Here is a 23,734-nt window from a genome sequence, read left to right as displayed (position 1 = left end):
TCGAAGTGGAAACAAAATAAATACAGGTTCTGAATTCCCTTTGTCTTCACCCACTTGGGAATCCTCTCTGAAACCATTTGGGCATTTTAAGTAACCCTGATTACCCAGCGACAACAATGAACCTTTCAGGCAACCAGGGAGGATAAAATAGCTCCTCTGCCCTTCTGTGCTTGCTCAACAAAAGGCATAGCAGCTATTAAATACAGAGTGCTCAATGAGTTCATGAAGAATGACCCTGGAACTGTGCATTTGGCATCTGGGGATCTGAGCCTGTGCCCGTGTGCACTTGTAATCTTTGTAGTGTGGCCTTTTAAGTTTGGCTGCCAGTTAGATATTGGCATAGGAGGCTGAGGAACGCCAAAGCCAAAAACTGACCTCTGAATATTCCAAAGTTAGGAGTCATAGGGTGACTTTCCTTGCCTTTTTTTTTTTTTTTTTAATGAAGATAATGATTTATCCTTAGAGCAGAAGCTGAGCATGGCTATATTTGGCTCTGTAACCTTTGGACCTGTTTGACGAATACTCTCAATGCCCTTCTCTTCCAACTGAATGCAAGTCAGGGTTAGTACTGGGGTCCTCTGGCTCTAATTGCCTCTCTCGAAGCAGTTTCCCTGGCCCCAGCTTCCCTAAAGTGAGTAATTTGAACTTATGTTTCAGGATTCTTCTTTTCCCTCCGGAATCCATCTCTAAGGGACAAAGCACATGGCGTTCTATAAGTTGAATACTTGGAGCAAAGGTCCCAGTGAGGTTTATAGAATTTCCTCCCTTTCCCTAAAAATAAGACAGGCTCTGAGTTGGCCAGGGCGGCTCCCTGAAATGCGCATGTTTCTCTCATTGGCCAGCACCTACTGCAAGGCCGAGCTGGAGCTAGGGAGGAATAGGCTCAGCCCCAGCTAAGTGGGGAGAGGGTGCTCAGAGCCTTGCAAAATGTACTGCAGAGTATGCTGACCTAGAGACATGAATGGGGCACTCTCGGGGCAGAGGTGAGTGTCTGGAGACATCAGGACAGACCTCACAGTGGAGGTGTGAGGTAGCAGGACTGAGTGTAGAACTGAAAGCCTGGGATTGTATCATGTTCTTAATCAAACCCCCTTGGGATCCTAATTTGAGGGGTTTGTCCTGTTGGATCACACCCGCTGTGAAACCAGCAGTGGCATTTGCTTCGGGGCTGGTACAGTTCTGGGGATGCCTAAAATTAGACTGACAAGTCAGGACTGTGGTGCCTCTGTGCCCCTGGGCATCCTGTGCCCAGGATGAGTTGCATCGCCGGTACTGCTCAGCTCTGTCTCTTGAGCAGAGAGGCTGTGCAGACTTCTCTGTGCAGAAGGTATTGTGATGGGCAGCAAACAAAACTAATTGCAAAGCAGTTTTCTCTCCCGGAACAATGCCTGCTACCCATGACAGCAGCTGAGTAATAGCCATCAAGCCTCTTACCTGGGCTGTTAGTCACACACTTGCTTGAGCAACTGCAGGTCAGCTTTTAGACCATTGTGGGTTTCTGTTAGCACTTGGTTCTATTACCTGGGAATATCCTTCCCGAGCTCTTAGCAGGCATAAGGGCTTCAGGCGAACTCAGAAACTCGGTAACCTTGTTTGGCAAAGTGAGAGAGTCAGAATGCTCTGGGCACAGGTCCGCGCATGCCTGGACGGCTGGGCTAGACCAGGGTGCTGATAAAGCCGGCTCAGATCCCCCACAGCCTTGCCTCTCCTGGGGCCACAAACTAACCTTATCCAGCCATCTGTAATGTGCCCTCCGTCCTCGAGGAGCCAGACAGCCAGAGCCTTGCGTCTGAAACCACTTCTGAAGGCCTGAGGGCCAGTGCTCCGGGCAGTGGCCGGCCTCGCTCCCGCGCACATGACCGCAGTCCTCCTCAGCCCCACCCTGTGCTCCTGTGATTCCACTTAAATGAGTCTTGCTCGGGTTGTGGGTGAGGGGTGAGGGGCGGGCAGTGGGGAAGGAAAGCTTGTGTGGGAAGCAGGATTCTACTCGCAGAAGGGTGCAGGAGGCTGCTTTGCGGTCTGGGGCGGGGTCTGGTTTGGAGGCGGAGAAGGCTTGCTTTTCTGAAGTGGACCCACAGGTACCCAACACACCTTCTCCTCACGCCTCTCACACCCAGGGAGACGGCTGCCCGGAGCAGAGAGGAGCTCTGGTCTGTGTTCCCACTAGCCTGTGCCAAGAAAACGACTGCTCTCACCTCCCTTATCAGGCATTCCTGGAAGGCAGGGCTTTATTTTCATTCTGGGTGTCCTACAGTGACCTCTCCCTGTCAGACCTGCGTGTCAGACTCCCAGGTCACAGTGGAAATGAGTCCCGTCAGGTCTGTCATCACCTCCCTCCCCTGGCTGAAACGTGATCCTGGGCTGCACAGAGACCAGCCTTGTCCCTGGGGCCAAGCACACCACCACCGGAGCAGGGAGAGGAGAACGGACCCTGAGTGCCCACCTCGGAGGGGAAGCAGAATCACCGTCAGCTGTGGCTACCGAAGATGCTCTAGTGAGGGACACCCCCACCCCAACAGCACAGCCCCCGGAGGCCGGGCCAGGGCAGCCCCCCAGCCTCCAGGGAGGGCACCCAGCATCTCTCCTGGCTGTGCAGCTCCCTCCTCACAGATAAGGCCGCATGGTTTGCCTCTGAGTGTGTTGTTCCTTAGAAAAGCAAAGCATAGAGGTGTCACCCAATAGGCCAGGCTGCTTCTCTCATCCTCTCCCCGTGAGCCTGGCGGTTGTGTCAGTGCACGGGACGCTGTTCCAGCCGGCCTGGCGCCTGAATGCGCATGGTGCTAGGCCCTGCTGGGCCGGGTGTTTCAGGACAGCGCGCCTTTGATGGGCAGACATTGATCAGTATCCAGCTGTGTTCCTGTCTCCATTGAGGCCCGTTACCAAACAGTTCTGCTGCTGGGAATTCACTTCCTCAAGTGAAGTGGATTCTGCTCCTACAGGTTGGGGAAGGGTGCAGCGTGCCTTTGTCCTGGGTTCAGCATAGTCCACCGGGCCTCTTGAGGCTCCTGTGTACCTGGGGTACAACCAAGCAAACCCTGTTCTTACTCCTGCTTTTCCTTTTCCTGGCTATTAATGCCCCCACTAACCCCTGCGTCTGAGAGAGAAGCACAGGAATCCTCAATTCTGCTTCCTCTCCCCTTCCATCTCCAAGTGGTCGTCAAATCGCCATACTGGTTGTGTTTTCACGAAAATGCTGCTGACTGACCCCTCAGTTTCCAGTCCATTTGTCACTGTCCCAGTTCAGGTCTTAACATCTCTTCCCTGAACTGACTCAGCCGTCTCTCACTAATCTTTTCTGTCCACCTAGGAATCTGTTACTCCTTTAATCAGAGAGCTTCCGTAGATCCCTTTTGCTTAATATCTAAATATCAGAATTCCTTAGCGCGGCCTCCATCTTCCTTAGTGTGGCCTTCGTAATCTAGACCTAACTTCCCTCTCCATCCCTGGCATTGGATGGCTCCAGTCTTCCCTGGGTGTCTCTCCGGCCTCACTATGCCACGTAAGGCTCCTGAGCCTCCCCACACATCACACCTCAGTGCCTGCCTCCCTGCCCCATCCACCCGCCCATGCTGACCTCATACCCCTTCCCTGTCTGGCAGACTATGTCTGCTGTGGCATTGTCCCTCTCTCCTCCCACTAGAAGGAATTGTTTCGTCTTGTATTTCTCTCATAGCACTTGGCTCAGACGTCCATCGTGCCACTTGTATTGTATACTAGTTGGTTCTCTCTCCCTCTCCTTTTAGTGAGTGCACTATGCTAGGCACAGTGGTGAGCCACATCAACCTGACGCCTCCTCATGGACTTAAAGTTTAGCAAAATTGGTCTCATCATTACACAGTGAGGTCCTTAGGGATAAAGAACGTCTGTTCTCTTGATGCCTATCGCAGTCTCTGGCACACGGTGGCCACTTGCTTCCTGGATGGTCACTGAGTGAACTCAGTGGGCAGAGAGATACCAGAGCGGAGGGTTGGAGTGGGTGGATGTCCTTTGGGTACAAGGTAAGTGGGAAGCCTGGAAACGTCACATTCTGCCCTCAGTTTCTAAAGGGCAGCCTGCATTTTATATGTGGTTACCCATTCATAGGGACCATGAAGCCAATTTTGTGAGTCGATCTAAATGTTTTTATCGAGATAACCCAAAGAAGTCTGTTTTTTTTGTGGTAAGTGTGTGCTCATGCTCCATCACCCATCCCCTGAGCCAGCTCCTCCAGGTGGATGGTTTCAGGCCTGGCTGCCCAACCACTGCTGGTCCTTGTTTTTTCCAGGGATCTGAAACTGGACAATGTGCTGTTGGACCATGAGGGTCACTGTAAACTGGCAGACTTTGGAATGTGCAAGGAGGGGATCTGTAACGGCGTCACCACGGCAACCTTCTGCGGCACGCCCGACTATATTGCTCCAGAGGTGAGTGCTTCAGTAGCGGGGCTCTACAGGAGCCTGATGAGAAATGCCACAGGTTGCTTTTGTGTGCTGCGGCTTTGTGGGCGGCATTGAAAGCTGATGCCTCCAGACTCCTATAAGGCTCACTGGCTGAACAGTGGCTAAAAATGTCCTCAGTTCCTCTAAATAAGAATTCCAGTCCGAGATTTTTGGGGGTAAACTTTGCAGTTGCTTCTAGGCTTTAGCCCTGAATAAGGACAGAGGTGCTCCACTCACAGCCATGCATCTTCTCCTTGTCTCTACTCAGTGCTTTGATCCCAGCCCCATTTAGCAGAAGTAAAGCAAAGCTCTTGACTTTTTCCCATACGAGTGAGTGAGCCCGGCCTCCTTCCTTTCACAGAGCTGTAGTTCCCAAACTCTCTGTGTTCTGGATGTATGTGCACATGCATCGCCTTGGCCTAAGCAGGTCACACATGTTTGATCACCTGGATGAGAAGTGGCCTCTGAGTTGACCACAGGGAAAAAACAGGCCACCCTCTCTGGAGATAGAATGAAACATGCATGGCAACACAGGAAGCTCCGTTATTTTACTTTGATATTTCCTAGTCCTTCCTTTTCCCTTGTTATGAAGGACACATTTGTTAATCAGATATGCGGAGCACTTCTCACGCTGCCCTCTCTCTGCACAGATCCTGCAGGAGATGCTCTACGGGCCCGCCGTGGACTGGTGGGCGATGGGCGTGCTGCTCTATGAAATGCTCTGTGGCCATGCGCCCTTCGAGGCTGAGAACGAAGACGACCTCTTCGAGGCCATACTGAACGACGAGGTGGTCTACCCTACATGGCTCCATGAAGATGCCACGGGGATCCTGAAATCTGTAAGTGTGGCTTACTCAGCCAGCTCCCGACCTCCAGCAACCAGCTTCCTGGATGGGATTCTCTGTCCCTTTAAACGTAAAGCCTCCCATCAGTCAGCTACCAGCTTTAACTGAGATATGTGTTTTCATCTGTAGAATCAAAGAACCAGAGTCCTCTCTGGCTGTTTTCCTCTCTCAAGCAATAGCTCGTCCCGAGCCAGCTATGATGGCAGTCGGTAGCATTGCCTGCCAGATCGCCAGCTTTTCTAGCACTTGTGGCTTTAGTGCAGGTGAGGTGATGCTCCCTTCAGTCAGGACAGTCCAGGTGCTGGGTCCCAGGACCACCATTCCCATTGTGTTGCGCTATCGATTGTGTTTCTGCCGGCAGTGTCCAAGGAGCAGGGCCCAGGGCCCTTTCCCTTAGTGCTGGGAGGTGAGAAGTGTTATACTTCTGCAATCCAGGATTCAGGTGCAGTGAGGTAATACAATACATCATGTTGGAAAAGGTTTTTTGTTTTTTTGCGTGTATTTAAGGCACTGTACTGGAAGCCTTATTTTGAAGTGAGGAGGAAAGATGGATTGATGGCTTTATGTTGAAAATAAGAAAGCGCATGTCACTTGGTCCATTCTATAAGCACATTAGTTGAGTTCCAAAATCATGTGTTACCACCTACTGTGTGCATGGGGAGTCAAGAGGAATACCAGGCAGATCTTCAAACAGCTGGTTCATTCCTGAAAGGCATCAGTGGTGCTGGGAGCTTCAGTCTGAGGCCCATGGAGCAGCTGCATTTTCTCCTGTAGGAACCGCGGTCCTGGAATAAAATTCACTGTCTTAACAATTTTTAAATCTACAGTTCAGCAGCATTAAGTACACACATATGGTGTGCAACCATCACCACCATCCATTTCCAGAACTTTTTTCATCTTCCAAAACTGAAACTCTATACCCCTTAAAAAACACTAACTCCCTCCAGCCCCTGGCATTTCGCTTTTGGTCTCTATGAATTTTATTATTCCAGGTACCTTGTATAAGTGGAATCATACATTTGTCCTTTAGCAATTAAAAACAAAACAAAACACAAAACCCTGGGATACAGAATCCAGATTTTCCTGATTCCCAGTCCAGGGTTCCGAGTTAGACTACATCTAGCCACTCCCTATTAATAAGTGTCTTTTAACCTTTCAGCCTCACGTTTTTAGCACCTAAATCACTCCCTGATGGGATTCTTTCCTATTTTGCCAGAAACATAAGCCACTGGAGGAAGCTACTAGAATGCTGTGTACTTACTATCCACATATCATGAATTTGTTACCTATTTAACTTTCAATAAAGTAGGATATAGTGCTTATGATAATAATGTCACAGCATTATTTAAAGATTATACATTTATGCCGAAACCGGTTTGGCTCAGTGGATAGAGCGTCGGCCTGCGGACTGAAAGGTCCCAGGTTCGATTCCGGTCAAGGGCATGTACCTTGGTTGCGGGCACATCCCCAGTAGGAGATGTGCAGGAGGCAGCTGATCGATGTTTCTCTCATCGATGTTTCTAACTCTTTCTCTCTCCCTTCCTCTCTGTAAAAAATCAATAAAATATATTTTTAAAAAAATAAATAAAAAAAATAAAGATTATACATTTAAATAATGCCATAATACCAGAAATAATTATTATTCTATTGACCTGAGATGAGTCTGCAACTCTGGAAGATGAGACTGATATATTCGTACACTAGAATCCTGGTTTAATTCAATTAAGCAAATACTTGTCCGATGCCTTCTCTTTGCTTGGCCTGTGCTTAGTGCTGGAATGCAGAGATGAAAAGACATGGCTTCTTATGTTGCTCACAGTCTGGTAGGAATGAGAGCATGTAAACAAATACTTAGCTCGCTGCCAAGGAGGAATGATCAGAACTGTCTCTGGAGGCAAGGACAGGGAAGGTGATATAAGGACAAGACCGAAGAAGTAGTATGTAAGCTGGGTGTTGAGGAAAAATTAAGGGTTCAGCAGGGTTGATGGGGGGTGGGGAGTGGGGCAATAGTATTCTAGGCTGAGGAAATAATGTGTGCAAAGCCTCAGAGGCGTGTTCAAAGACCTGGAGTGTTAGCTGCAGGGTGTTTGCAGCAAAAGATGAGTTTAGGACATGGGAACTTTGAAGGGACATGTGGAAAGTGGTCTATACCTTACAGTTGGTCTCACAGGACTGGAGCTGATCACTCAAGCATGGCAGTGAGATGGGAGCAGATATTAACAAGGGGAGAGGATGAAGAGGAAGAGGAGACAGGATGGGGCCTGGGACACATCAGTGTTTAAGGGTGACAGTGGAAGAGCATTCAGTGACAAGGTTAGGAAGGAATGACTTCATGTTGTATGAACATCTATAGCTGCAGTGTGTCTACAGTTTTACTTGTGATAAATAGGCCAGTGGTTTTACAACATGAGTTACAGACACTGGTGCCTGCATAACTTTTGAGTAGCACTAGCTAGGTAGGAACAAGTGGGCCTAGGCCAGATAACTGCGGGCTGATCTGATGTACCTGTGCTAGGAGTTGAGTAAGTTGAGATATTTTTAAGGACTCTGAACAAGCTTTCATTTTGTTGTACGGTTCCAGATCAAGGAGAGCACACTGTTTTCTTTAAAAACACAGATTTCAGGCGTCTTTCCAGGGTTCTATGAGTTTGGTGACTTACAAAGTTTCTCATGTTGAAAGTTGACTTCATTGGATGGTGTCCTGCATAGTCCTAAAACCCATTGGGAGGTCATGCTTGCTATGTTTTGGATTGTAATTAACTTGTCTACCCATAACTTCATAGAGCCAGGTGACTATTAGAAACACAGAATTTCAGAGATGGCAGATCCTTAAAATATTTGGTCCACAACCCTGGTTGAAAGATGTAGCTGAGGCCCAGAGTTGTGAACCAGATGGTAGAATGGAGAGAGCACACACTAATCTGAGAGTCAAGAAACCTCAACCTCATTCTACTCCTGCCATGCTTTCCAGTAATGTAAGGTGGTGATAACACCTGCAATGCCCACTTCAAATGAGGTGGTACACATGAAAGCATTTTCAAAGGGCCTGCACCATACAGAAGTAAGTTACTAGTATTGTTGAGTTATGAGTAGTAATTTCACAACAGGCTGAGAGGTGTCATTATCTTCATCCTCTCCTTGAACAATTCGCCAACATCATCAAGATTATTATGAATTGTACATGAGACGGTGTTAGATTTTTGTTCTGGAGAGAAGAGGATTTCTGTTTTTCCAGGAGCTCTCTATCTAAACCAAAGGCACTTATGTGGGATCCAAATAGCCAAGTAGATATTGATCCCCCTATTCATTTGACAGGCCTGTATCAATGCACAGCAACCACAGGACTGCTAGGTTCACATGCTGTGCAAGGCTGGGCGATGAATACATAACTAACATATGCTTGAAAATATCCATAAATGATAAAAATTTTAAATTAACATATGAATCAAAGTGTATATATACATACATGCCCTATGTATGTATATTTATAAATGTATATATACATGCACACATGTAGATGTAGAAAAAGTGAACTCAGCCTTCATGAATGAAGTGAGATGGTTTAACAATACAAATATAACAGAAAAAATGATGTGAGCCATGGATCTAGCTACATCTTTAAGTTTAGTTTTGAATTTATTATGAAATATTTAAGTAAGGATGGATCCAGCTACATTTTTTTATTCTCAGTAAGAATCTCAAGGTCCTGGACTGGGAGTCTACATCACCCTGGTTATACTTACGCTACAGAAAAAATTAGTGGTTTTCATATGCTTATCTTATATAATAAAAGTCTAATATGCTAAGTGTCTGGCCATTCAACCAATCAAAGCGTAATATAGTAATGCTATAAGGCTGCTCAACCACTTGCTAAGATGTGCACTAACCACTAGGGGGGCAGACAGTCAACTGGTCGACCAGTCGCTATGACATTCACTGACCACAAGGGGGCAGACACTCCAACCAGTAGAATAGCTTGCTGCTGGTGTCCAGCCGATTGAGACTGAGTGAGATGGGCTGGACACACCCTGGAGTCCTCCCATGGTCCCTACCTGGCTGACCAACTTCCCAAATCCCTCCCCAGCCCTGATCCTACACCAGTGGGGTCCCTCAACCTGGCCTGTGCCTTCTCGCCATCCAGGCTGAGGGACCTCCGCCCCCGAATACACAAATTTTGTGCACAGGCCTCTAGTTCTGTAATATCCTTGAACAGTCCTTCTCAAGAAGTGGATTTTTAATAGATAGAACAGAGGAGAGCCCCCATCTGGTGCATTTGGCCCTGAGCTGCTGCCCTTGCGACCCTGTGCAATTTTTTTCTTCTGGGCTGGGTCTGCCTTTTCCCACCCAAGAGGCAGGAAAGGTCCAAGATCTCTCAGCCAGCCCTTTACATCCGCTCTCACCAGTACCACAGGGACAGGTCGTCCCTATGTGGCTTCCTGAGATTTCCTGATCTTTTCTTTGGAACATAAGGTCAGGACTATTACTGGAATTGCTGTCTGCTGGATATTTTACTTTTTTTTTCCTTCAAAAGAAAATGCTTTCTGAATTCCTACCTTTTTAAATGGAAAGTATTTTCCATATCTGTAGAAATTGTCTGGATAACCACTTATAGTAAATAACATACCATGGAGTTACAAAGACCTCAGGGCTTTGTATGGGTGTAGCAGTGTCAGTGAGTCCCCTGAATTCAGGGTGAGGGGAGCTCTTGTCCAGCATTCCACAGAAAGTGGTTGAACCAATGGGCACCAATGTCTTCCCCAACATTAAAACTCCTAACTAAATATTACTTTCCTACTGTGGCCCTTCCCCATCTCCCGCCTGCCCCCCATGGGGAACCTTTGAGTTGTTTGTGTATGGATGTACAAACATTTCATATAGACATGGGTAGAGAGTTGGCCCTTGCTTTTGAGAATACTCCCTGTGGAACACAGAATCAGGAGAAGGAGTTCACACACAAGCTTTCAGCCCAGGACTTGTACTTGAAAATATTTCTCAACTTATTAACCAATGAGCCTTGCAACTGAAAATAACCATAGTATGTGCTCAAAAAAAAATGCAGTGTTAAGACTATTCCTTGCTTGGCCTTTTGTCTCTCATTTCTCATCTTCCCTTTAAACATATATGTTAAATGCTCACATGTGGGTGTTCTGAAAGCAAACAATATCCACCCCTACTCTTATAGAATCCTATCTAATAATAATAGACAAAGATTGAAATTGACCGTACCTTTGCTACGCCTCCCATTGGCTAAACAGCAAGATATGCAAATTAACCACCAACAAAGATGGCGGTTAATTTGCATACGTAGGCGCAAAGCAGCAGAGCAAAGACTGAAGGCGGCTCCAGCCAGAGCAGCAAGGGCCTCTAGTAGATTATAAAAGCTCACAACATCCACAGAAGTTAACAGAGAAAAAGTATGCACACTTGTGCAAAGAACAGATATAAGCTTTCCAGATTTGACCTTAAAGATGATATTTTTATGGTGTTTCTAACCTGGTTTTGGAATAAATACATTTTCAATTGGCTACCATGTCACTGAATTTCCTAAACTGGCACTACCAAATCATCCCAAAGAACTAATAATCATGACAGAAGAAAATGTATAGTTTTCTTTTAAAGCTTCTGTGGTTGGCACTAAATTTTGCCTAGAGCTAGCTTCAGAAAGACTTAGGGAAGTCCTCACAAGTCCACAGAGCTTAGGAAGGCAAGGGCCACTGGGATGAGTGTTTCTTTGTGCTAAATCATCTCCTGGAAGAGATCATGAGGCTGAGTGCTGACTCAGGTGAGGTCAATGCCCCTTCCTTGGAGCACACACAGGTGGCCAGGTTCAGCAAGTGGTGAAAGGAGTTTGGGGCATTCTCCTGAGTCACCTTTGTCAGTCGGGAGGCACTGTAAACTTAGCATCAGAGGAGATTATAGAGTGCTTTTGTTCCTAAGCTTTATAGAAATTAAAGTGTGTGTGTACATGTGTGGGTTTATCTGGCATCACACCTATCAGATTTCATCATCTGCATTGTCTACAGCAGGCCTGTTTGCCTCTGTGAACAAAGAGGGAACCACAACTTTGAGATCCTTTTTGCCACAACTGTCCTATATTTGTCACCACGCAGTTGATCAGAGCAGGAGTTAGATGCTCTCTGTTTCCTACTCCACTCCTGGTGGAGATTGGAATGCTCAAGGGAGCAACCAAGGTGATCGGCCAGGGGGAGGAGGAAGAAGCAGGGGAAAACTGGACTGGAGTAATGCAGAGGATCCCACTGTAGACCATTAGAGCTGATTTTTTAAACACTGTTTACAGAAAGTTACTATAGATCCTTTAATAAGAGGGATGGTTTGAAATTGGACTTCTGGTCAAGATGACAGAGTAGATACATGCTGTGCTTACCTCCTCTGATGACCACATCAAATTTACACGTAAATTATAGAACACACATCACTGAAAACCACCTGGAGACCAGACAAACAGAAGTCCTATAACTAAGAATATAAAGAAGCCACAACAAGACTTGTAGGAGGGGCAGAGAGGCAGAACGATAGGATCCATACCCACAGTGTGGCAATTAAGAATTGGGAGGGAGACCTGGCCAGTGTGGCTCAGTGGTTGACCATCAGCCTATGAATATGAACCAGGAGGATGAGGTTCGATTCCTGGTCAGGACACATGCCTGGGATGCAGGCTCAATCCCCAGTGGGGAGTGAGCAAGAGGCAGCCAATCAGTGACTCTTTCTCATCATTGATGTTTCTCTCTCCCTTTCCTCTCCTCTCTGAAATCAATAAAATTATATTTTTTAAAAAAAAATTTGGGAGTGAGCCATGACCAGTGTTTCTCAATGGTTATCGTGTCAGCCCGTGCACCAAAGGGTTGTGAGTTTGATTACTGGTCAAGGACATGTACCAGGGTTGTGGGTTCTCTCCTCGCCCTTGGTCGGGCCAAATGCAGGAGGCAACCACTCAGTATGTCTCTCTCACATCAATGTTTCCCCCTCCCTCCCTTTTTCTCTGAAAAGCAATGGAAGTAATAGCCTCAGGTGAGGATTAACAACAACAAAAAAGAATTGGGAGAGATATTTAGGCTGTGGAGGTCCCCCCTGAGGAGTGAGGGGTCCCAACGCCACACCATTCTCCCCAACCTGGGGCACCAGTGCTAGAAAGAGGAGGCTGCATAATATCTGTCTGTAAAAACCAGTGGGAATTGTGTCTGAGTGAGATGGAGGGCTGCTGGAGTCCCAGGCATTCCTCTTGAGGGGCCTAATATATGGACTTACTCACTCACAAACTCACTTGCTCTGAGCTCCAGCCCTGGGGCAGCAGATCAAAAAGTGCCAGGGACACATGGGGAAGAACTGAGTCAGGGTGAGGGCTAGAGAATCAGGGCAGCTCTCTCCAGGACAGAAGCCCTGGCAGGCACCATTGTTCCTTTGTTGAGTCCTCCTCCCACCCATACAGCAGGTGCAGTTGGGCACCAAATTTCTGATCTCTTAACCTGGCTGACAAATTCACCGCGCTGATTCCCTGAGACCCCATCCAACTCAACCTGCCCAAGCTGTTTCCACTGGCTTTTCTACACAAGCAGCCCGCCTCAGGCTCATGCTGCAGACTTTCCTAAAATCTCTCAAAGGTTCGCAAACCCCAAACAAGCAGTAGCTGGCCTCAGCATGCCTTCTATCTCTTGCTAAGCAGCCTCAGGCCTAACACAAGTGGTTACTGGTCTCAACTTGCATTGTAACTCCTATTAGGTGGCCCCAAACCTACCATGAACTGTGGCCAATGTTGGCTTGGAAAGTTAACTTCAACTCAGTGTCCACAAGTCTGGCACAAATGGCAGATGGACTCAGTTCACAATGTGGTACCCACCAAAGGGTCCCAAGCCCGGCATTAGTGGTAGCCAGCCTCACTTCACAGCATAGCCTCTCCCAAGCACCTTTAAGCCCAGAACAAGCAGCAACAAACCACATATCACTTTGTATCTTCTACTAGGTGGCCCCAAGCCAGGCACAAACAGTGGCTGATCTTGGCCTACACTGGAGCCTCTCCTAAGAGGCTCCAGAACCAACATACCTGGTAGCCAGCTTCAAACAACACCAAAGAACCATGCAATCAGCCCCACAAATGACACACCTGAGGGGCAGATTCAGAGGGCACCAGAGCCCTGCTAAAGTGACTCCCACTCTGTGGGCTCAGCCCCTGCACAACAGCCTATTGTTGTAGTCATGGCCAGCCCTTACAAACAACCAGTCAGCCTGAGGGTCAGTCCTTCCCTCTAACATGCAGACAGCAATCAAGAAGGCTCAACTACAACAGATGGCACACAAAACCCACACCAGGGACACCTAGCTCAGGTGAGCTGGGAGACTGCACCACTGAACCTTACAAGATATGAACTACATAAGGCCATTCTGCCAATACAAGGAGATGTAACAGATCTAATACACAGAAACAAACACAGGGAGTCAGCAAAAATGAGACAAGCATATCCCAAATGAAGAACAGGTCAAAATTCCAGAAAAAACAACAACACACACAAAAAAAGAACCAAAATGGAGACAAGCCAACTACCAGACACAGAGTTCAAAACACAGGTAGGATGCTCAATGAGTTTAAGGGAAGAATAGATACACTCAGAAATAACCTCAGCAAAAAAGATAGAAACTATAAAAAAGAACCAGTCAGAAATGAAGAATACAATTACTGAAATAAGAATACATTAGAGAAAATCAACATCAGATTAAATGAACCAGAGTATCCAGTCAGCAGTCTGGAAAACAAGGCAGTGGAAAAACACCCAATTGGAACATCAAACAAAAATAAGAATTTTAAAAAGGGAGGATAGTTTAAGGGACTTCTGGGACAACATCAAGCGTACCAACACTGCATCACAGGGAGACCAGAAGGAGAAGACAGAGAGCAAGAGATTGAAAACCTATTTAAGAAATAACTAAAAACTTTCTTAACCTTGTTAAAGAAATAAACATATAAGTCCAGAAAATGCAGAGAGTCCCAAACAAGATGAACCCAAAGAGGCCCACACCAAGCTACACCATAATTAAAATGTCAAAAGTTAAAGACAGACAAACTTAAAAGTAGCAAGAAAAATAAAGCAGTTACCTACAAGGGAGCTCCCACAAGACTATCAGCTTATTTTTCAACAAGGCCAGAAGGGAGTGGTATGAAATATTCAAAGAGATGAAAAGCATAAACCTACAGCCAAGATGATTCTACCTAGCAAGGCTATCATTTAGAATTGAACGACAGATAAAGGGCTTCCCAAACAAGAAAAAGCTAAAAAAAAAAAAAGTGCATCACCACTAAACCAGTATTACAAGAAGTGTTAAAGGGATTTCTTTAAGTAGAAAAAATAAAAAATATGAACAAGAAAACATAGGAAAGAAAAAAAATGCTCACTGACAAAAGCAAACACTCAAAAGCAGTGGATAACCAACTATAAAGCTACTACAAAGGCTAAAAGGCAAAAGTGGGAAGATCATGTGTAATTTACAAGAGTAAATTAAGAGATGCATACAAATATATACACAAAAGAAGTAAGAAATGATGATGAAAACAAATGGGGAAGGGGTGAGTAAAAATGGTAGTGATTTTTTTTTTGTAGCAATTTTAGAATATGTTTGAACATAAGCAACTTAAAGTAGATTGGTATAAATAAGCTTGGCATATATGAAGCATGTGGTAACCACAAACCAAAAATCTGTAAGATTTTATACAAGAAATAAAAATAAAGGAATCTAAGAACAACACTACAGAAAGTCATCAACATACAAGAGAAAATAGAAGAGAATAAGGAACAGAGAACTACAAAAACGACCAGAAAACAATAAAATACCAATAACTATTTACTGATCAATAATAACTTCAAATGTAAATAGATTAAGTGTTCCAGTCAAAAGACAAATGGATAAAGATGTAGTACATATACACAATAGAAAATTACTTGGCCATAAAAAGAATGAAATCTTGTAACAAACTCACATATAAAGAACAAATTGATGGTTGCCAGATGGAGGTGGGTATGGATAAAAAAGGTGAAGGGATTAAGAAGTACAAATTGTCTGTTACAAAAGTCATGGGAATGTAAAGTACAGCATAGGGAATGTGGTCAATATTATGGGTGAGCAAAAGTAGGCTTACAGTCATTTGTATGGAAAATAATACAATAATTAATAATACAAAAATAAACTATGTTTTTGCATACTCAGAACCATAAACCTACTTTTGCCCACCCCTCTCTTGTAATAACGATGCATAGTGTTAGATGAATACTTATAGGGGTGATCACTTTATAAGGTATATAAGTGTCCAATTACAATGTTGTACACCTGAAACTAATATAATGTATGTCAACTGTAATTGAAAAATAAAGGTAAATAAAAACTATACCATTCTCTTTCCCACTCCAACAGCTGCCCCCTGTCCAAACTAGGGACCTCTGTGTGCAGTGAGAATGGCAGGGTGATGGACTGCCCTAGATGTGCAGATTACTAGTTTCAGCCCTGCCTAGTATATTCCACACTGATCCACTCTGAACAAGCTAGAGCAACACTCCTTCTCTTGGCTCCTCTAATATTCCATAGCAACCATTGTGTATAATAACCTGTCCAATATTCCATAGCAACGATTGTATATAATAACCTGTCCTTGAGAAGATGACAGTTTGTTTCCTCAGAGCTATTTTGAAAATCCATTATGTATCCTCCCCCATCCCAAGCACCATCCCATCCCCCATGGTTTCTCATCGGCTTCATCTTAGGTTGAAATATTGGTCCCTGCCTTCTCCTATAGAAAAGTGACTTATCGACACCAAGTCAGAGCCCTGGTGTCTCTTTCCTCCCATGCTGTCCATTAACTAACTCACATGTCTGTCCTTCTCCCTCTTACCACTGCTCTGAGCTGGATGGTGCTACTGGCTCAGGTCATTCTCATGCCTGTGCCTCACCACCACAGCTGGCATGGAGGGGTGTGAAAGGAGGTTTGATGACGGGTCTTCCTAACTAGGTCAGACTGTCTGTGCCAGTGGCAAAAGACAGACATGTGTAGCTGCAACATGCACACACAAGCATGCGTTTTGTCAACCCCGTGTTGTGCGTCCATGCTGGCTGAGGCTGGACACCATACCGTGCACCATACATACTTCTGTGTCCTGAGCTCTTTCTCTGGTCTCCTTCCCCAGGACTCTCTGTAGAGCCGTACAATGCCTTCTTCCATTTCAGGGTGTCTCCCTGGAATATTGATGGGCATGTCCCGTGGCACAGTTCCCTTCCCTCTGGCTTGCCAGCACTAACAGCTAACTCTCCCTGCTCTTTTGTCTGAAATCGAATGAAAGGAGAAGGTCATTTTGTTTGCCCAACAGCCAAATCCAGCTAGTAGAAAGAAAATACAGTGTGTTCTCCCTCCTGGAAGAAAATCTTATTAGACTGATGGCTCTATTTATATAACTAGTCCTCCTCCTCTGAAGTCAGACAGATTTTGAAAGAGGAAAAAAAAATACTTTTAGCCATTGTCTACATTATAAAGAGTTTCAAAAGTACATTTGGATCCTGTTATCTCAAGACACATTATTACACAGCATTAGTTTGAACTCTATCCTGTAGAACATCCAACAGCTCTAAGCCACAGCCTCCTCCTGTGTACCGAGCCCATGAGACATGGAGTGCTGTGCCCGACACCAGACTTACAAGGAAATGGCTCCATTGCACCCTCATCCTGCATTCATTATCCCCCTCCTTTTGTTGCTGCAGATACAACGGCACGTTAAAACCCGAGTATTATTTGTCTTCTTGTTTTAAGATCGTCTTTAGAAATCTGTACTTTCACAAAAATTGTTTCCCAGAGACTATTACTACCACTGTTGGAGCCTGGGACTGTGAGAGCAGACCTTGTTCTGTCTCCACTGGCTGCACAGTGGAGGAACAGAGGGAGCCAGATGAGCTTCAGGGTCAAGGCTGACCTCAGACTCTGTCTCTCGGGCCATGCTCCTGCCTTTAGGTAGAACAGGATGGACCTACAACTGGTTTAACAAGATGCTCACTGATAGGACCGTTTATCAAGGGCTTCTAGGTGACATGCATTTTACATGGATTAGCCCATTTACTTGTCATAGCAACCTTCAGAGATACAGGGAAATCCCCACTTTATAGTTGGAGAAGCTGAGGCCCAGAGAAGTTAAGAAATGTGTGCAAGGTCACAAAGCTCATTGGCGATAGAACTGGTAGACCGACACAGATCATGGACCTGCAGAGCCTCACCGTCAGAGGAGCTCTTATATGTTTTACATGTTTCCCTAGTTTACGGTCGGCTTCCCAGGGCATTCTTGTACAAACCTGCCCTCAATCTCTTACATTTCACTGTAGAACTTCTTTCGTGAAGACGCGTGGCTGACTGCTCTCCCCTGTGGTCAGACTTTCCCTGCGGCCCTGACAGAACTGCTGAGTGCCTCGTTCTGAGGTCAGGTGTGCCTCTGATTCCTTCCGCAGCCTACAGTTAGATTCCACTTTACCGAGGGCCACAGGAGGCAGGGGAATTCGAAATGAGCCCATGCATTCTTGATTGCTCTCGGGCCCCTGCTTCCCAGTCAGCTTGACACTTACATTTGGGGTGGAGTCAGATTTTCCACCCGGGCCTCCTCACTCTTTGCAGCTTGTAAAGTGCTTTTATTGACCCTAGAAAACATTCTGCCTCCTTCAGTAAATGTGTCCAGAATCTTTCATGAAGACACTTTATTTTCCGCCTTGGCTGACTTTCTGGTTGGGCCCACGGTCAGGAAGGAGGTCAGTTGAGGTGAGGCAAATTTTCAGTAGACCTTAGATACAGACAAATGATTGCTCAAACATTGTTAACTTGTTTGGCATTTGGATCCCCTTAGGGACATAAGCAAATAAAGGAAGCTTTCTGTGAAAGGATTATGCCATTAACTTCTCAGCAGCAGGAACACGGTGCTTAGGAGAGTCCTGTGCCTGGCTCCGGGGCAGCGAGCTCCTTGGTCCCCAACCCTATACACCTCTACCACTGTGTCCTGTGAAAGACTTCAGGCCGGGGACTAATGTCATCTGTTCCCTTAACTCCCCATCTCTGAATCTGTAGAGGGGGGGTAGTCAGAGGGGTTGTAACCTCCTCCTTGAAATGGTTCCTGTCCAGGTTTCTGTTTCTTGCTGTTTGTGCTCCTCTTGCTTCTTCATGAGCCCCTCCCGCTGCCACCCTGGCTTTCTTCTCACTCTGGGCCAGGGCACAGGAGCCATGCAAGTCAGGGAGCAGAGCCAGCCAGGAGTGGTGGGATGTGGCTGACCAGGGCCCATCTGCCCCTCTAAAGAGGCAGCCACTGTTCAACCCCAGGCCACTTTTATTCAGAAAAAGGTCTAATGTTCCAGAATATCCCATTTTCCAAGAGAAATTGGAAAACTTGACTTTTATGTGATGAGACATTTCCTAGTCTTTAAATGTGTGGCAAGTAATTAAAAGTATTTTAAAACACACGATATGGGCCAAACAAAATGTCTGAGGCCTGGGCCAGTCTCAGTTAGCACTCTCTCTCCCTCTCCTTAATCCTGTGGCCCTCGCCGTTTTAGCTCTTGCTCTCTCACCAGATGTTGATGTCTCAGGGTTAGTTCTCCAACCCCCGGCTGCACCCAGACTTACACAACCAGTCATCTCCATGTGGATGTCTCTATACCTGAAATGCAAAGCTGAGCTCATTAACCTCCCAAATCTGTATACTGTAGGTTTTGAGAAATGTTCGATGGTTTGGTTTTGTTCTAAACAAAAATACCATTACTACTGCTACTACTTCCATTAATATTTTATTTATTTAGTTAGTTAATCCTCGCCAGAGGATTTTTTTTTCCATTGCTTTTCAGAGAGAGTGGAAAGAGAGAGCCATCTGGATCTGTTCTCCCATCCTTGGATCCTGAGTTTTTAGAAACACAGATTTTAGGTAATTAGTTTTTAGAATAGACACTACTGTTCTATCAGAGATGGTATCCCATTGACTTCCTAAGGAGAGAATCTACCTGTTTCTTTTATGTATGCATTTCCCTTTCCTTGCTGAGCGGCTGATAATGATACTCCCAACATCCAGGGAGAGCCCACGCAGCAGAACCCCTCACTCTCACAGAACTCAGTTACCTGTGAGCTATGTATCACCTGCCTCCATGCTGACCACTGCACCTGCCTGGAGAGCCCACTGCTCTGGTTGGGCCCATGGAGCTCAGAAGGCTCCTTTCCCTTTCCGGCTCCTCTTCCAATCCTGTGGCTGCATCCCTTGTCGACCCCATCCGTGTCTTTAAAGCTGTTTCCGGATTTTCTGAGGCCCATCCTGTCGGATTTGCTTAGGGACTTCTGCTGCCACCTCCTTTCTCCATACGATCCTTTTCAGCTGAAACAACACTGGAGGCTTTGCAGCTGGACACCTGGCGTGGCGGCATGGCTGCCTCTAACCTCTAACACCATCTTTTCACATCTGCGCCTCCCACAAGATCGCCTTTGTATTGACTCTGGAAATTTCCACTCCAAAGCAGTTTCTCTGAACACAGCATCACTTTTGTCCCATACCCGTAAATCAAACCTGGAAAGGGGTGCTCAGGGCCTGTCATCGGGTGTCATAAATTTGTTCAAAGATAATGCGATTTAAATTTAAAACCAAAAACAAAACATATTATCCGAGGCAATTTTCTTTTAAAAAAGGGAAATTAAGTTAGATTCTGGGTCTTTGAAATCCAAAATCACATTCTGGCTGTGAAAATCGAATTATCCTGTATAGTCCCTGGTCAGGATGTGATCAGAACATCTTTCATTGGCTATTTTGTGAAAGTAGATTTAGCCCAAACATCTTGATAGGAGCACAGCCCCAAGAAAGTTTCCCAAATGACATAAAGACATGAGGCCTATATACACACGTTGAATGTGTGATGATGCTTGTTTTAGTTTTTGGCCCATGTAGCACGAGTCTCTGTCATTCAACATTTTGAAATGGAAGAACAGGGGAGAAGGAAGCATCTTGAAGGGAAAAACAAAACAAAACAAAACCCTTTTCACTTAAAACTATGATATCTTTGTTACTTAAAGAAAAGTAGCCAACTTTGTCTATCCTAGAGCCAGAACACAGAACGTGTAAGTTTTTCACCCTTGGCGGCTTCTTCACAGAGATCTTCAAAATAATGGCTCTCACTCTTCTCTCTGTGGTCTTGTCAGAGAGCGGGAATCCTGGCCAGCCAGTCGGGTCTCAGAAAAATGGCACAGCTGTTCCTAAAAGTAGCCCCATTCATAAGATGTGGGCTGTCTACAACTGCAGAGTTGGAGGAAGGCTCACTACTTTATAAAGAGTTTCTTTTCTTCAAAGAGGAAAGAAAAATACATGGTATTTACAGAAAACTAGACCCTTCAGCGTTATTTTAGTGGCCACGTCTGAAATGGAAGTGAGGAAGGCCGTAAATATACAAGCAGTTGCGCCTTTAAGGAATGATTCACCATGGCTGTGCTGCCCTTGATGGAAAATTCAGCGAGTTGAGCAAAATCAGCCCAAAAGCCTCACGGGGCTTCCCTGCCAGAGCGGGTGCCCACAATCTGTGATGTACTTGTGGTAAATGACTGAATGATCGACTCTCTTTCTCCCCCTCTCTCGCAGTTCATGACCAAGAACCCCACTATGCGCTTGGGCAGCCTGACTCAGGGTGGCGAGCATGCCATCTTGAGACATCCTTTCTTTAAGGAAATAGACTGGGCCCAGCTGAACCATCGCCAACTGGAACCACCTTTCAGACCCAGAATCGTAAGTGTCTAAGTTCATCACAGCAGACTTGCCTCTTTCTTTAATATCATAGTGTTCCGCCAAAGTCTATTGAGCAACTGGATGGTTCCCCAGGGGATGACCACACCAGAAGTTCAGCCTGACACTTGGCAGGGCAGCCTCACCCCGGAGTTGGTACCACGTACCCAGGTTACTTCTCACAAAGTTCTCGCCTCTTGCATGCTACTATAGCACAGAGCCAAGGCCAGAACAGGCCAAGACCCTTTTGTCTGAAGAAATACCTAGAGCACAGAGGTACCTCCCCAAGCTGAGTGGGGCAGCCTTCCTGAGGGTGGCCCAGCCCTTGGTCTGAGAAGTAAGCTCTTTCTTAGCTCTGTGTCTAGAGATCCACAAGGGAAGGCAAAGATGCTGGGCGAGCAGTAGATCAAGAGTTAGGGGGATGAGGGATGCTCCAGAGGTGGAGAGAAAAGTATCATTGACTCAAGTAAGAGCAGTGAGAGGTCTAATAGCTGCAGAAATGACCTTTTCAGCATAGTTTATAAAGATGTAAAAATACCAGCATTTCCAAGCACACAATTAGCTTAATCTAGAAGAGCTTACTAGGTTGGACACCAAGCACCCAAAAGTAAAGCCAATGCCTTTAATGGGCATCCAACTGCCATCTCCCTTGGGATAAGGGAAGATCTGCCAGCTGGGCATAATGAATCTCACAGGTGGGTAAAGGAAGAGGCCATTGTTCCCTAAACTCAGCGTTTCCAAGAAGTCTTTGGAGAAAATCCCTCCAAGCACACAGACCTGGGTACAAACAAGAAGTGGGGCAAGTGTGAACTCAGCCTCCATTGGCAAATACAAGCTTGTGTGCCTCTCAGTAAGGCCTGTGGAGAAGTGGCACCTCAGTGAAATGGAGAGGAAAGGGTGAGTGAGCCAGCTGGTTCAGGTGACCAAGTTAATCCCTTAGCCTCCCAGCCTACGGCTGGCCTTACTCAGCAAGATTTTCATGGGGTGAGTGAATTGGTGGTTACCAAATGCCATAATTATATACAGTGCAGTACATTTACTATAAAACGCTGTGTAATCATAATTGTTATAACTGTAAATAATTCTACAGTGTGAGTGGCAGAGTAGTTCTCTGAACTCACTGAGCTAAGGCTCAGGGAAGACGAGAAAGCCCTCCAGTGCGTGATCTGACCCTTGTTTCCTTGTTGACAGAAATCCCGAGAAGATGTCAGTAATTTTGACCCCGACTTCATAAAAGAAGAGCCAGTTTTAACTCCAATTGATGAGGGACATCTCCCGATGATTAACCAGGATGAGTTTAGAAACTTTTCCTTTGTGTCTCCGGAATTGCAGCCTTAGCCTGATGGAAGGAGAGAGTGATGTGAGAATCACAAGGGGATGCCAGTTTTCCAGGGATTTCCTTTGTGGGGAACTCGCCAGCATCCGCCTTAAAGCAAGAACCTCAATGTCAGGGAGCAGGTGGTGAACTCCGAAGGACGGAACTTCAAGAGAGCAACTATTTCAGGTCCCGAAGGAGCCATGGCACTGGAAATAGCACTGAAATGAGAGTTCATGACGAAATACACTGTTCAGCCCGTGAGTTGCCAAGGCTATTTCAGGCTTGGGATATTAAGATGAACCAAAAGGAGAGAAGTTGTGAAGAATAAACTAGATCCTAGAGAATATTCTGAGCCAAACAGAATATTTTCAAGGGACAAAATCAAGACTTTGTATGGACTTGTCTGTGCTCTTTAAATCTTTAAGCCAATGAGCGCCTAAGTTTGGCAGTCTGCAAGGAGTTTCTAAATGCTAATGAAGAATCTAAAGATAAGGAAACGGGTGGCTTTCCAAATAGAACGATTTACTCTGAAAAAACAAAAATATGGTATGCAAAAAATTCATAACCTAAAGCTCAATCTTGAAAACAGATGTTGGGCACCAAGACAACATTCCAATTTATTCTCTTATCCTTACCTTGATATTTATTGAGTGCCCAGTGAGATGGTGCCACAATATTGAGTGCCCTGTGGGCTAGTGTAAACAGATGTGCATTCACCAGGCTTTCATTCCACAGTCCGTTGATTTACCTGAAGGGTGTTTGCATTTTGTGAAATGCCTCTCCACGTTGCAAATGCCATACTTCTTTGTCTGTACTCGGCTGTTTTCACACAAGGCTCACTGCCCCACAGCAACTATCCACACAGTCAGCAGATGAACTAGAGGTGCTTGTTGCCTGCTGACTTGTGGAATCTCACCGTTGCTCTGGACTCCTCCGTGAAGAATTGCATGCCACTCATGCCAGTGACCAGACTTATGGCTTATACATTAGTGGTTTATTTAAATTATATTTTAAGAGATGGAGATGTTTGTTTGGTATGCATTTTAATAATGAGAAATGGCTCTTGTAAACAGGACATTTATCAAAGAAGGACCTTATAATATGTACCCATGTATGCAGTTGGGGAATTTTATCTGGCTGGAAATAAACGCATTTTGTAGCAAAAATAAATTTTTTTGTCTAGGAGGATTTATTCCATCCCCTCTAGAAGAGTAGATATCCAATGAATACAATAAATAATAGCTTTGAGCAGAATGGATAGAACTCTTAACTTAAAGCAAACTCCTGAGAGGAAAGGTTGACATAACCTTCTGTGTATCCCTTAAATGAACATGGCCTGTCTCTTACCAAGATGTCTGTTCTGAATCACAGCAATGACTGCTA

General features: G+C 45.6%; 1 protein-coding gene across 1 annotated transcript in view; it reads left to right on the top strand.

Annotated features, from left to right (window-relative positions):
- PRKCH (protein kinase C eta) overlaps nucleotides 1-23,512 on the top strand; it is a 221,217-nt gene extending 197,705 nt beyond the window's left edge. The window contains exons 11-14 of the mRNA XM_081090391.1: nucleotides 4,265-4,403; nucleotides 5,069-5,257; nucleotides 20,893-21,036; nucleotides 22,225-23,512. Coding sequence (XP_080946517.1) covers nucleotides 4,265-4,403; nucleotides 5,069-5,257; nucleotides 20,893-21,036; nucleotides 22,225-22,371 — 619 coding nt within the window. The 3' untranslated portion in view covers nucleotides 22,372-23,512. The remainder of the gene's footprint in view (nucleotides 1-4,264; nucleotides 4,404-5,068; nucleotides 5,258-20,892; nucleotides 21,037-22,224) is intronic.
- Nucleotides 23,513-23,734: the final 222 nt, after the last annotated feature.

The sequence above is a fragment of the Myotis nattereri genome, assembly GCF_964212035.1.
Source record: "Myotis nattereri genome assembly, chromosome: 1".
Classification (NCBI taxonomy): Eukaryota; Metazoa; Chordata; class Mammalia; order Chiroptera; family Vespertilionidae; genus Myotis; species Myotis nattereri.
The sequence above is the reverse complement of the archived record's forward strand: the minus strand, read 5'-3'. Positions and strand labels throughout refer to the sequence as shown.